Source organism: Pleurodeles waltl, chromosome 10 (assembly GCF_031143425.1).
Source record: "Pleurodeles waltl isolate 20211129_DDA chromosome 10, aPleWal1.hap1.20221129, whole genome shotgun sequence".
NCBI classification, from domain to species: domain Eukaryota; kingdom Metazoa; phylum Chordata; class Amphibia; order Caudata; family Salamandridae; genus Pleurodeles; species Pleurodeles waltl.
In genome coordinates, this window is record NC_090449.1 from 485,747,316 (window position 1) to 485,762,280 (window position 14,965).

General features: G+C 42.6%; 1 protein-coding gene across 4 annotated transcripts in view; it reads right to left on the reverse strand.

Annotated features, from left to right (window-relative positions):
- LOC138260780 (uncharacterized) overlaps nucleotides 1-14,543 on the reverse strand; it is a 294,177-nt gene extending 279,634 nt beyond the window's left edge. For all 4 annotated transcript variants that reach the window (XM_069209234.1, XM_069209232.1, XM_069209233.1 and 1 more), the window contains exon 1: nucleotides 14,312-14,543. In XM_069209234.1, coding sequence (XP_069065335.1) covers nucleotides 14,312-14,425 — 114 coding nt within the window. In that variant the 5' untranslated portion in view covers nucleotides 14,426-14,543. The remainder of the gene's footprint in view (nucleotides 1-14,311) is intronic.
- Nucleotides 14,544-14,965: the final 422 nt, after the last annotated feature.

Sequence of the window (14,965 nt, forward strand, 5' to 3'; positions counted from 1 at the left end):
CCCTCTTGATGCTTCTACCTGGAGTGCTTGATGGCTTGGTGCGTATGAGGGTCTTTAGAATACTTTCAGGCACAGCCCTGATGATTGTCAGATGTGATACGGCCACTCGATGGAAAAATCCTACTCCATCTACTACCTCTCAATGGTGCCAGAGGGTAGATTGGTGCTCGAAGTAGGAGAGGCCGGTTTACGAGGCTTGAGGTTGTCCTCACAAACATGGTTGAATCTGGAGAAAATGGCTTGGCCAACTAGCCTATGATCCCTCTTGAAGGTAGAGATATTCCTATTGTCTTACTATTCCTATGAGTCACTTGATTGTTTATGCTGTGTTTGAATGCTGTGTCCTTTTCGCCGACATGCTGTTTATGTGCCTTACTGTACCTATTGTGCAAAATCCATTACAACTTGTTTATAGGAAAAAGGGCACACTGCCAGATGACTCCAGTTCTTATAGGCCAATCTTGCTCAATTTTGAGACAAAGGTACTGGCAAAGTATGAGCTTTTCATCTGGGCAGAGTCATTAACAGAATGATAGCACCTGACCAATCAGGCTTTATGCTGCATAGGGCCTCACAACCTAACACCAGAAGACTGTTTGGCTATCTGGCCAAGAAGGAACAGCTGGGGAAGCCCACATTTCAGTTCATTTTAGTGACTCTCCCTACATGCCACCTGGAAAAAATAGGTTTCAGCTGGAATTCTGAGTGTGGGTTCACCTCTTGTACACAGACCCAATTACAATTCTGAGTTAATGGCATGCTCTCTGGGGGGTTTGCCATACATAGAAGAACCCGGCAGTGGTGCCTGTTATTTCCCCTCCTCTATGACCTATCCTCCTGCACATATATATATCAATTGATATTGATATCAATATTTGGGAGGTTTACTGGTCTTCAGATCAGTTAGCACATATCAATTATTTTCCCAATTACATGCTGGGAACCACCGAGTGCCTGGGAGTACTCTTTGCAGTGGTCTTCAAATGGGTTCAAATATTTAGCAATTTATAGCACAAAAGGCCAGTCAGAGTCCCACTGTGTTTACCTGGGATAGAGCCATCCTGGAAGAGTACAAAAGAGACACAAACCATTGGTGACATTTCTCCTTGTCACTGCCTGGTAGAGCTGCATTGTTTAAAATGATATCCTTGCCCAAATACCTTTACATACTAAAAACAACTCATATGCAGTGCCAGATGGATTCCTACAGGCAGTTGACGGGCATTGCCCTACCCAACTTGCCAGTCTCTTACTGGGCGGCCTTAGTACTTACAATAAATGAATGGGCATTTTCGACCCAACAGGAGCCAGCACTGTTTCGAGACCGAACATCAATGGGGGACAGGGATTTTGTGGCCTGCTGCTGTGATGGGCAGAAAAGGGGACCCTTCCTGACAGCCAACAAAAAAACTAGGTTGGGGAATTACACTAACACTGGAGACCCCCCATGGCTTTCCATGCTACTGGAGGATCTTTGACGCCTTGACTGCCATCAGCAGTGGAACCTCATCAGCATTTCCAAATTGGGAGACATATGTGGCGGAGACAACATGATATCCTTTGACATACTCCAGGCAGAATATGACCTTGCAGACAATCAGAGGCTTGGATACTTACAGGTGAGACAAACATGTGCCAAGTATAAAACATAACTGGGGGACAGGTAGGATGAAACCCCATTAGAATTCTGGATACCTATATCCTCACTGCATACACATGCAATCTTGCAAATATACAAAATGCTCTTTTTACATGGGCTGCCGAATCCCTCACAGAAATCTAGACAGAAGGGAGCAGGACCTGGGAGCCCTCAATGACACAGACTGGGGAGAGGCATGTAGATACACCAGAGAGGTGGCAATACAGGGATGATTCAGATTGGTGCAACTTAAAATCCTGCACTGGAAATACCACACCATACGTTGTGGGTTTGTCCACATGTCCAACCATTCTATTCTGGTATATGACGTGCAATGGAGGAGGTACTGGGGAGGAAATAAGCTTTACACCAGTGTTTGTGGTCCGGGGCATCTGGGGGAACAGACAGTACCAACATACACTCAATTGTGGTGCAACGTCACCCTAGTAGTTGGCAAGAGAAAGCTAAGCCATCATTGGGGTGACTCAAATCAGTCAAAAACGACAGACTGGGGTAGACATATGGACTGGTGCTAGCAGGCAGAGGAGACTATCATCAAAGCAAGGGGGGGGGCCTGAAAAAGTTTAATAAAGTATGGGATATATGACAAAACTACTGAGAGGACACCAGTTAAATATTGGGGGAACTCACAGGAGGCCGGGGGGACCAGCCCACGTCCGGACTTGCTATGTAAACAGACACTAGAGACAGTAAAGTTGGAAGTGGTTGGGAGGGGGGAGTGTCAAGTTGTTGTATTGAATGTGTTACCTGACTTCAGAAGACCTGTTGGAGAATATAAAAATACAAATATTAAAAAAAAATATATTTTTTTGGACAAGACCGTGAATGGAGTAATTTGTCTAAAACTCTTTAAGGACCAACAAAAAACTGCAGCAAATTAATGAGAGAGTTTAAAGAACCTGCTGACTGTAAAAACACAAGTTTTTTTCCCTGAAACCTACATTAAAGCACCAAAATATCTGTTTTGGCCTAGTCCATTCATATCTTTACAAATAACCCACAATGATAAATCCATGTTATCTGAGATACCTTCTAAACTAAGGGAACACATAAGGTGCTGGGGGCATGGAAGATATGAGCATATCTCAAGAATATGCCACTTAAAGGAATACCAGAAAATCCTGCGCCTAGTTTTCCATCTTTTCACCTTAGGTTTGAGGGCCTTCTCTCCTCCTCCATCTGAAGTCAGTCCATTGGGTGGTCACTGAAGTGTTGGCGCAAGGGGAGAAATATCTGTCAGGATTTGCAGGAATGGAACTGAATACTGTGATATCAAGTTTCCCAGCTCCCCAAGGGAAAGCACTATCTGTTTGTGAGTAAGCATCAGAACCAAACTCTGAAGACAAGGGAGAATGGCAGTCAGAGAGGAAAGAGACAGCCGGAATGTCACGTTTTCCTCTAGGGTACATCTCCCAGTGTTCACAGCACTCACAGCAATGTTCTTATATGCTAATGTTAAATGTTTACCATAAGTGCAAGAAACAAATGTACGATTACTAAATTTCACAATTAGAAGCAATGCAATACCACAGGTGTTTTTTGTTGTAATGCTTGCCAGCTTCAGAATGGGTTGTAGCAATGAACCTAAGCCAACGTGAAGAAGGCCAGTATCAAAAACTGTGAACTCTAGGTTGAAAGCAATCTAGTAAAAACATATAAAAAGAAGCAAGGGACAAAACACAGTAAGCCAAGCCAGGCTGTAGGTAAGTAAACCAAGGGAACAAACTAAGGGGCAAATCAACAAACACGAAGGACGAGTCATAATGTGAACAAACTATAGCAACAGTGAAAGAACCAGTAAAACACTGCTAAAACTAATTAATTGGAAGCCACATTCTCTTGACTTTTCTGGTCCAGCATTCCTATTTCTGCAACTGCCATAGGCCAGTCCACCAGTCTCAAATGCATTTTAGTGCAGCTTCTGTTATGTCTTATTTCCACACCACGTTCCTGTCTGTGCACCCTGTTGTTTCCTGACAATACCCCTCACCCCTTATAGCCCTCCATTTTGGGCTGGCTTGTTATGGAACTTTTTGTGAAAGCAAGCTATCAATCTAGGAGGATGAACAATTGTAGCAGTTTACCAAAAGCATTCTGATGGTTCATAACACTTCCAGGACACAAAATATTGCACAGCCCTTCCGGTTTTCTAAAATCGATTATAGCTTCAACTTCAAATGCTGCAGATGCATCTTTAATAACTGGATGAGAGGGAGTAGAAATGCTATATGTAGCATGTTTCTCCTAAATATTTGTAAGATCTGATGTATACGAAACCCCATGGGAAGTGTCATTTGTTTTACGCTAATGTGGCCCAACGAGGCCAAAATCACTGTGCCAAATTTACAAAGTGGTGCAATGCATGCATTGCGCCACTTTGTAACCTTTTGCACTACATTATGTCTGTGCCAGGCATACTGTATGCAAAAGGAGCATTCCCCCGTTAGGGGGTGTGTGAAAAAATGTTGCTAAGAAATTTAAGAAACTTCTGTGCATCATTTTGTTTGGCACTTTTGATGCCTGCTCAGAGCAGGCATTAAAAGGAGTCACACCATTGTTTACAATGTGCTTCATTGGACTTTGCAGGATTAGCATCAACATTTTTTACGGTAATCCTGCAAAGCTCCGACTAGCATCAAAAATAGTGACGCTAGTTCCCTAACTACCGCCATGGTGCGCCATATCTTGGGCTAAGGGGCACAGGAAAAGTGGCAATTCAGTGGGTGCCTTGGCACTTTTCTTAAATCAGGCCCAGAGTTTTTCAGTGAACCTCTTGTAGTCAGCTTTAGCTTGCTATAAGTGAAATAGGGTGCTGGCTTGTATGGAAGTGAACAGGGATAGTAGGCTGCAATTGATGAAAATGAGGTAGACAGTGTCATTTCAGGGATTAATTCAGAGTGAAACCAAAAGGAACAGTATTGAAGAAGAATTTCCTGAAGACAAATGTGGGGAAAGGGAAAAACTGCTCATGGTAATCACAAAATCCACTGTTCTTGTTGATTTGTGGTGTAACAGCTAAGAAAATGTTCCAGGGCTTGGTTAATTCGTTCATTCTGCCCATCATTATGTGAATGATGGCTAGTAGGCTTAAAACTAATGGAACCAAAGGCATGAATCAGTGTATTCCAGAAATTCGAGATAAACTGGGAACCTCTGTCAGTGATACATTCAGAAGGCAATCCGTGTAATCGGACTACCTCCTTTACAAAAATAATGCTTAACTGTTTGTCAGAGGAAGTTTGTGAAATGAACAGATTTAGTGTGATAATCTACCACTACTAGCACTATGGTGTTTTTCTTTGAAGCAGGACAATTAGTATTGAAATCCACTAAAATATTATTCCAGGACTTTTCAAGGGTGGTTAAAGAAAATAGGGTACCTGAAAGCTTTTGGTGAGATTGCATCTGGGCATCTAAAATGTAAAACCACCAGCTCATAAGATTTATTTTTCCCAGGATGTTCTACAATGGCAGCCTCGTGTGCCCAGAACAGTACTTTGCCCTGTAAATCTGAAATTCTGAGGAAGGAACAAACTGTTTATTTTTATGTAGTAACAATAGTTCTATTATGGTGTAATAACATGGTTCCTCCTGCATCCATTGTTGCTGATCTCTAGGAGACAGCTCAGATTTTAAACATGACAAAACAGTCTATGTCGGATACATTAGCATTCTGCACAGCCAAAATATGAGGTGTCAACAGTTGGTGTTTTTTAGGTGCCAATTGTTGAGACAAAGCATCAACTTTTCTGTGTTTTTCCGTTGGTCTATAAGCGATTAAATATTCAAAACCTGAGGAGAAAAGCAGCCACCTTGTACTGTGAGAGTTAGTACATTTAATGGATATAAGAAATCCTCGATTTTTACGATCCACTCCTACAGTCACTACATGTAAGCCTCCCTCCATTTTATGGTGCCACTGAGCACAGGTTCCTTAATTGCAAATAGGTGCTTGTCATATAATGTGAAGTTCTGCTTGGTGATGGTCAGCATATGTGGAGCGTATTAGCTTCTGTCACACATGCATATTTACATTTTTGCAGCAACATTTCACTGGTAAGCGCCATGCTGCTGTTTTGGGTGTGGATTGTTACAGTGACGAAGCAGGCACCTGGAACTTAATGTATTCTTATTACTGAGGTGAGGCAGTAGAATTAGAGGTAATACTGGGATTAGCTAAGGGTGATCACACTACTTCCGTTCTGTTTCTCTCTTCCTTGTTTCAGTACTTACAACTCACATTGCTATCCAGAGGTTGTTGGGTCAACTGTGTCTCATAGATTTGGTAGTCAACATAGAAGGAACTAAGGACCTTATCTAGAGCATGGTGGGTGGTATATTCTGTCAAAACGTAGTTGATATCCGTGTTCCATAGGCTGCACTTGTAAAACAGTGGACTGGACATCTGCTAAATGTGTGGCGGAGTATCCCATCTGCCAACCTCTAAATAAGGCCCTAATTCATAGATTCCAGTTTTATGGAAATTCTTTCAAGAAACATTGGTAGCATTAGATTGATTGACTGCTGTGGCTGAGCCTGAACATGGTAACTATTTGAGCTTGGCAAAGAATGGGCTATTAATATTGCTGCTACATAATCACATTGCTTTGCAACAGTAAACTCATGCCTAAGTCTTATGTGATTGGCAGATTTATCACCACACCAAGCAAAGATTTCAGTGTGTTATTCAAGTTGGCGTTCATTAAGCAATATCATGTCTATAGTGTAATGGCACACAGTTTTGAACAAATAATTTACATACCCAGCCCATGCAGGGATAGTTGTGTAATTGTAAGATGGTTTTAGTGTGCTCTGATGCACTTCTATCTGTTTCAGGACAGAGTTTTTGTTAGTTGACTACTTGGGAACATTTGGGGCCTATGTCACATTCAGAAGGATTGGCAGTCAGTGTGGGAGTCTTCACCTTGCATTATGCAGGTGCGGCAAGTATTCTCTTACCTGCCCATCCAGGAGTCCTCATCTCCCCTCCTGTGTCTTAGCTCAGACTGCAGCAGCTTTTAGGGCACACTTTGTTCTTATGCTAATCTGATTAGGAGATAGGGCCTCACAGCAGCCTCCTACAAAGTATTTCCTAGATCACCCAGTGGTTGAGAGGCATAAAAAATATATGAACTCTGACCCTGAGTGCGATGTAAGCAACGTGGCTAAATAAGAACAGAATATTTTGAAACTTTTTTGTTGCTTTTCACCTTCAGGTAAATATAAAATAAAGTGCACACACCTTAAATAAAAATAAATGTTAAAATAATCCATGTTAAGTGCATTTTTATATGTTATTTATGAAAGGTCAGTAGGTTAATACGGTCACTGCAGATGTGTGCATTTAACCAGACAGTTATGCAACCGCGAACTGAATCCTGGTTGCGGCGCGGGTAGGATATTGCCATGTATTTTTAGTGCTTCGAGGTCCCAGTCTGTGACTGAAAGCACTATAAATATGCATTATTTTAAAATTTGTATTACACAGTATAAGAAAGGCTGCTGCATACTGTGGAAAAGAGTTTTTAGGGACAGATTTACTACATTTTCACGCAATTTAGTGTAACTGCCAAGGTTGGTATGATGTGTGCTGTGTTTTGTGAAATGGAGAGAGCAGAATAGTGCCATTTCTACTAAGAAATGGTGATATTTGCTTCTGTCCCTGTGCTGACTCACTTTAGGCTTTAATGTGTCAACGCATTCACTGTTGCATCATAGTGCAAGGGTGCATGCATGTTTGCTGTCAAGCAAAGATTTGAAAGGGTATTCTTGCTGTACAAAAGAATATGCTTAGACAGAGTTTGACACATTTTACTCCTGGCATATGTGCTGTACACTACACCACACATGCAAGAAAGGGAAAGTTTGGACAAATAAATGCCTTTCTCCAAGATATAGCTAGTCAAATCAACAATTTGCTCATGTTTGCATCACTTTTGTTACCAGGCAGAGATTGTTAGTAATTCTGCCCTCTAAATGTGTTAAAGATACACCTTTAGTAATACACAATAACGACTGTACTGAATGCAAATCTTTTTTTAAAAAAAGCTTTCATTATAAGGACACTCTCCAGAATGCAACTCATATCGCCCTTACATTACCTCTAAAAAAAAAAAAAATCCTTTGTCACCATGAATATTCGATTGACTTAATCAGTTAAAGCCATATACTGGATCTCAAGCAGTCAATTGGTTTTGCTGATTAATCAATTGAAAACATTTACGTTTCTTTCAGGTAGCAAGCACCATAGTGAAAAGGCTTGCTTCTTCTTACACTGTCAACCTCTGCCTTGGCTTCCTATAAAAGGAGATCTACTTCCTTTTGTTCAGGCAGAGGAACCTCAATGTCCGCATTATCACTTCTGGAATGGTTATTATTATTTTTTTTAAGCATGGATACTGTATTGTAAAAATTAAAAAAAAAGGTTTGGCAATGCAATTCCCAAAAGATCACACCCACCTCAGCCACTGAGGCCATGCAAAAACCATTTAGTAGAAGATAAGGTATTTATTTTTTTCATTGCTTCTCATAGTTTTGCACTTTCTACCTAATCAGTCCACCTACATGATGCCCTTAAAATGGGCGTTGACTGGGAACTGTGTGGAGTAGAATTCCCACAAGGAATTCCACTCTACACAAATATGAGATGGCCAGTGTTCCTAAAACCAGATTTACTAAGTGCAGGGACAATGAGCCTGATTTCACTGACCAGAAAATCCAGCAGGTATGATCACTGTGGGAAAAGGCTGCAATGTAGCCCAGACACCTTCCATGTCCCCTACCTAAACATCATACAAGGCACAGGGAATATTATGTGCTCCCCCCGCCAACCAACATTCTCCACTCCATCCTCCACCCTCCCTCCACATCTCAATTATTAGAGCCCCTGTATACTTTACCACAGACCCCTGCACACTTCTATCAACTGCTTAAAGCTGATTGTAAATGTGTGTGTGTTAAACCCAGCAGAAACGGGAATGCCATGTAGAATACTGCCAAGTAGATTTGGGTCTGGACAGTAATCCTCCATTCTGTGGGGTTTAACTTGTAGGTGCACAGTACTGGCAGATTGTTACCTCAAGGTACTGGTAATTACTAATGCAGAGGTTGCACCCCATCAAAACATTCAATTTATAATGGGGGCCATGGTGGGCTACTTATGGTGCCAGTGGATAGATCAGAGATCTAAGCCCTACTTATCATATCCCACCAAATCTACAAATGCATACGAGGGAACTTCACCATACTTGAACTATAATAAAAGACAGAGAATGTGAAATTCCACCAGAGTGAATCTTGAAGAAAAAACTTTGTTTGATTCTGGACCACTGAAAGCGTGTGTTGTTAACGCTACTATCATGTTCATTTATAGATTGAACTATCTCAGTGTATGTTATGTTAGTATTCCTGAATCAGATATTTACAAACTTCAAAGGTATTTAGAAAATGGCAGCATGACTTGTCATGAATTTTCAGGATATTTGGCAGCACTGGTTCCCATTTTCTAGAAGGATAAGGGTCTCTGTTTTCTCCATGGAGCCTTTTATTAATCAGGCACCATGCAGCGTATGTGTTTGATTCAAATAGTAGGGCAGCCCTTCGGGCTCTTTCCTGCTGATATTGGTCCCCAGAATTTATGGGTGGGTTGAGGGGGATGTTCCTTCTGTTTTGCTGCTTCCATTACAGGAATGTACATAGTCATAGCCTGCACAAAATAGAGGACCTTTCTATGTTTAGCAAGGCTCTTAAAAGTCATTTTATTGATTATCTGCTCTGCATATTTTTTTTGGTGTTGTTAGTTCAGCTCCAACATGTCACAGGGCGTTTTTTGCATTTTATATGTTACAGATCAGTACAGCTCATATCTTGCATGTTTAGGGTTCCTATAAAAATATTTAGTGGGTGACTTTCCACATTAACCACAGTGGTGGGTTTAAATTTTAAAAGAAATAGAGCAGAATGGTGGGCTGTGGCTCTTTTCCTTTGGAGGTGGAGAATTGTAAATTGAGGAATAGCTCTGGTGTCTGATGTCCGACCTATGGGTATTCGGAGAGACAGCTCAGCTACATGAAGCCTGAACATAGCTTTATGTCTAACCACAGGCGTACCTCTCCCACCTAGAGCTAACGCATGTATTATCAGTTTCTCAGAATGCATTGTAATACAGCTGTTGGAATTAGTTTTAACCTCTGCTTTATGATTTTTGCCTGGCATGCTGCCTATGCAGAGACAGTACACAAGAACTATTCTTGTGTAGGCATTTCATCAATGTGTCCTGTCTCTTAAAATTAGAATAGTTTGTCAGAAAACGCTTGTGAAACCTTATTCTGCTGTGAAGCTAAGTCTGACTCTTCAAAAACAGAATAAGTCTAATAATGGACATATTAGGTTACCAATGCAAATGCACTGCACAATGAAAACAATACTTTGTGCTCTACTTATTCTATTATTATACTGACAAACTGGTGGCCATGTTGTGTGTGTTGTGTCTCTCCTGTTGTCCATACAAGGTTGTCCCTTCCAGTACCCAGGCCATGCTAATTGCTACAGTTAGTATAAGCATTTGGGAACGACCACCATAGAGAATATGGTCATTCTTTTCAAAGGGATTTTAGATGAAATTTGCAATGAATGTTACATTTTATATTGCACATTGCCCCTGTGGGATGTAAAAACAAATTTGATATTTTATTGGCTTTCACACGGTATGTGCTGGCTCTCCAGAACAAAACTGAAAGCATGGTTGTTGCCATATTTACATATGCCAGAAAAGGGCACTATTTATGTTTCTGTTGGCACGGCTTCTTTGCAGGACATTGCACATCAGCCACTGATTCTATGTGTTCTGGAGGTTGAAGGAATACTTGGGCCCTTCAGATGCTAGAACTCTATTTCTAACAAAGTTATTTCAAGGCTGTTAGACCTGACAGCCTTAGGGTGGTCAACACTAACTTTTTGCCTGCATCCCTCCACTTTTTGGACACTGTTTTTAGGACTCTGCACACTTTACCACTGCTAACCAGTGCTAAAGGGCATATGCTCTCTCCCTTAAAACATGCTGACATTGGTTTATACCCAATTGGCTTATTTAATCTATTTGTAAGACCTCAGTAAAGTGCACTACATGTGCCCAGGGCCTATAGATTAAATGCTACTAGTTGGCCTGCAGCACTGATTTTGCCACCTGCAGACGTAGCCTCTTAACCATACCTCAGGCATGCAATTGCAAGGCCTATGTGTGCAGTTTCAATGCCACTTCGACTTGGCATTTAGAGGTACTTGCCAAGTCTTAAACTCCCCTTTTTCTACATATAAGTCACCCCTAAGGTATGCCCTAGATAACCCATAGGGCAGAGTGCTATGTAGATAAAAGGCAGGACATGTACCTGTGCAGTTTATATCTCCTGGTAGTGTAAAACTCCTAAATTTGTTTATACAAAGCTGTGAGGCCTGCTCCTTTCATAGGCTAACATTAGGGCTGTCCTCATATATTGTGTGAGTGGAAGATTCTGATCTGAAAGGAGTAACAAGGTCACATTTAGTATGGCCAGAATGGTAATACAAAATACTGCTGACTGGTGAAGTTGAATTTAATATTACTATTTTAGAAATGCCACTTTTAGAAAGTGAGCATTTTTCTGCACTTAAATCCTTCTGTGCTTTACAATCCACGTCTGGTTGGGTTAGTTGACAGCTCCCTTGTGCTTCCACTCAGACAAATCCCAAACACAGGATTCTCAGTTACACTTGCACACATCTGCATATTGAATGGGTCTTCCTGGGCTTGGAGGGTGGAGGGCCTGACATTTACATGTCAAAGGACAGTAGCTTGCCCTCACACAAAGGACTACCACACCGCCTACTGGGTCCCTGGCAGACAGGATGGAACTGAAAGGGGACCTTGTGCACGTCTAAGCCACTCTTTGAAGTCTCCCCCACTTCAAAGGAACATTTGGGTATTTAAGCGGGTCTCTGACCCACCAACTCAGACACATCTGGACAAGACACCACTGGAGAAGAAACCCTGAACAAGAACCTGCAGCCTGCCAAGAGGAACTCCCTGGCTGCCCAAAGGACTCACCTGACTGTTTTTCTGCAGAGGACTGCTACCCTGCTGCCTTGCTGTTGTCTAGCTCTGCTGAGAAGTGCTCTCCAAGGGTTTGGATAGAGCTTGCCTCCTGTTCCCTAAAGTCTCAGGACCAAAAAGACTTCATTCCTGCAAAGGAACTCTATGTGCAGCGAAAATCGATGCACAGCCTGCAAGAAATGACGCACAGTCTGCATTGCGGTGAGAAAATCACTGCACGCTGAACCGGATCAACACAGCCTAACTTCCCAAAGAGGAGAATGACGCAGCACCAGTGTTGCGACTGGAACTTTGACGCACAGCCCACTGGATTGACGCAAAGCAGAGCCAGAACGACACAGCCCGACTTCCTGAGAGGAATCGACACAGTGCCTGCCATGCGGGAGAAATTTCAACGCATCGCTCACCGGATCGACACAGCCCCTGTGACTTCATCCTGCATGCCCAGGATTTTAACTCATCGTCCTTGGGGTGTCCAAAAACCCTGCAATCCGAAGAGCATCCCAGTCTACACGCCAGAAATCGACGTAAAGCCGGCCCTGCGTGAAAACTCGACGCATCGTCTGTGTACGCTGGAAAAATAAATGCACACCTCCCCATTTTCCACGCAACTCCCCCTCTGCGGTCCCTTGCAGAGAATTTGAACGTGAACCAGGTACTTTGTGCTTGAAAGAGACACTTGTTGCTTTTTAAAGACTAAAGATACTTTATATCATTTTTACAGTGATACTTTAACGTATACTTTTTGATTCTTGATTGTCTTGACCTGTATTTATCCAGATAAATATTATATATTTTTCTAAACACTCTGTGGTGCATTTTTGTGGTGCTCTACTGTGTTATTTCATGATTTATTGCAAAAATACTTTACACATTACCTTCTAAGTTAAGCCTGACGGCTCAGTGGCAAGCTACCAGAGGGTGGGCACAGGATAATTGTATTTTGATTTACAATACAGGAGATTACTGGTGGGGTAAACAATTGGTAGTTATATTATCAACTGATTGGTGTGATAATCCACTAAGTTCTACATTCTGAGACTTGTACAAGTGTGTGGCCTCAAACAAGAGTTGTAAAGTCCAAATGAACAGAATGAAAAAGCATGTTCGGTCAACAGTCAGGCAGCAGCTACTTTCTGAAGGTGAAAATAAATAATTCCATAAACACAATTTATCACTATATTTTCTTGTAGTAGCTCTTAAGGATAGCTCTGCTCCATTTTGTGAGGTGTTACCCCCCCCCTCTCCTTGGGTTGACCTGTTGACCTCCCTCTTCCCGTCCCCCGAAATATCGGTTCTAGTTGTGCGCGTGTACCCATCTCAGGGTTTACAGACCTCTGCGACATTTCAGGCCCCAGATGGGGCAATATCGGTCACTGTGCTGAGAAATATTGACACTTTCGTAATTTTGTCTGTCAGCGAGGCACTCTGCGGCATTTATTATGTCCAAGCACAGTGCACAATGTGTAAAAAAAAGTTATAATGCAGACACATCCTGAACGAACTCTTGCTTGTCTATTTCCCCTAATGTCACGGTACCTCTAGCAATTATTATAAACCATTCCATTGTCGTTCCTTCCCATTTAAAAACCGTACGGTGTTGCAAATATCTAACTAGCCTTTATTAATGTCCATCAGATGTGTGCCTTAAGCACAACACTCCTCTACTTCTGGTTTCCCACTTCACTGGGGGCTTTATGGTTGTATATTTCATTGACGAACTGTTATATAACAACTGAAGGTTTCAGTAGCTCAAATTCCCATGCCCTGGCCTAATGCATCATGGTCATGGTAGTAATCCATTGTAGACAGCATCCTCACTTTACTTCAAGTGCACCTTTCAGTACCTATTTCGCTGTGGGTGATTTCGCTAGAGTGCAGGTGTAACAGGATTGTAAATTTTAGACTTGGGTCTTGTTCACAGTTTCCTTAACCCCAGAGGCGAACAATTTATGGCACGTCAATAAATCTGTAGCAGAGGTAAATAATTCACATCAGACTCCAATGCTGCTGCCTCCCCCCCGCGCGGAAAAAATGGGTAGGGCTGGGGAAGTGCAAGTCACATTATGTTTGCTGCTCAATTCTAAAAGGCTGGCAGTTTCAAGGCACAAGAACAGGATACACTGACAGGGTAGTAGCTATCAGGTGCAGTGGTACCACGGCCCACGGATGTAAGCACTCACGCGACGGCAGATTCCAGCTATCACTGTGGTGCTATAAAATTAAGGGGCCCTATTTCTCTCGCTTGCATTAGGTCCCACATCACATTTGATACACCACTGCATTGGGAGCCGAGATTGCCCGTTGTGCGGCACATTTAGGGTCTGAATAGGACCTTGGCTGACGGGATACTCTATAAAGGTGACGGATATCGTCCGCCGTATTACAAGTCCAGTATATCCCATGGCACTTGTAAAACGGCGAGCGGGATATTCCTAACGTTTGTGACGGAGTATCCCAATCCGACAAGGTTGTAATCAGGCCCCTAGTCTTTTAGCGGGTCCAGTCTGTGACAGTAATATCCACCCCCCTTAAGCCTGTACTGATCTCTAGATACCACCAACCTGTTTGTTTTCCGACGCTGGGACCCGTGGTGTGGGGCCAGGAGGGGGCGCGGAGGCAGTGGTAGCCATAAGTACCACTGCCGTAAGCAAACCCACGAGCGAGGAGGCCTTCATCTTGGGAGGCACGTCTCAGCGGAGGGAGTGAGCGCGGCCCGACCGAGCAATAGGGTTGACCGACAATTCGAACAGAGGAGAGGGTCCGGAGTTCAGATCCCGGCTCCGACCTCCTTCTCTGGAGGTGAACAGCACAGGGGCCTCACAGAGGGCATTGTTTAAACACTGAGGTCGGTTTGTTTTCCACAGAGCACGCACGCTTCCAAGTTTGGGTCGATAATAATTTTAACTACTGCAGACCACATAAAAACCTAAACTGATAACCTTTATGTGTGCGTTATGCATCAGCGGACTAGGAATACACATCGCTATGGCGTACATTCAATAGACCCCAGAAGCATCAAAACTGAGTCTACCTTGATAGGAATTAAACCCGTGACCTTCATTAGCTTCTTCACAGAACAGCCCATCAAACATTGAACACTCTGAGCTACCTTCCCTTTGGCGTACCGCTTAACTGCCTATCTGTTTTTTGAGCTGCTGATTTTTTTATTCTAGTATTTAATATTAAACAACAACCATATCGGAGTCGGTACTAAA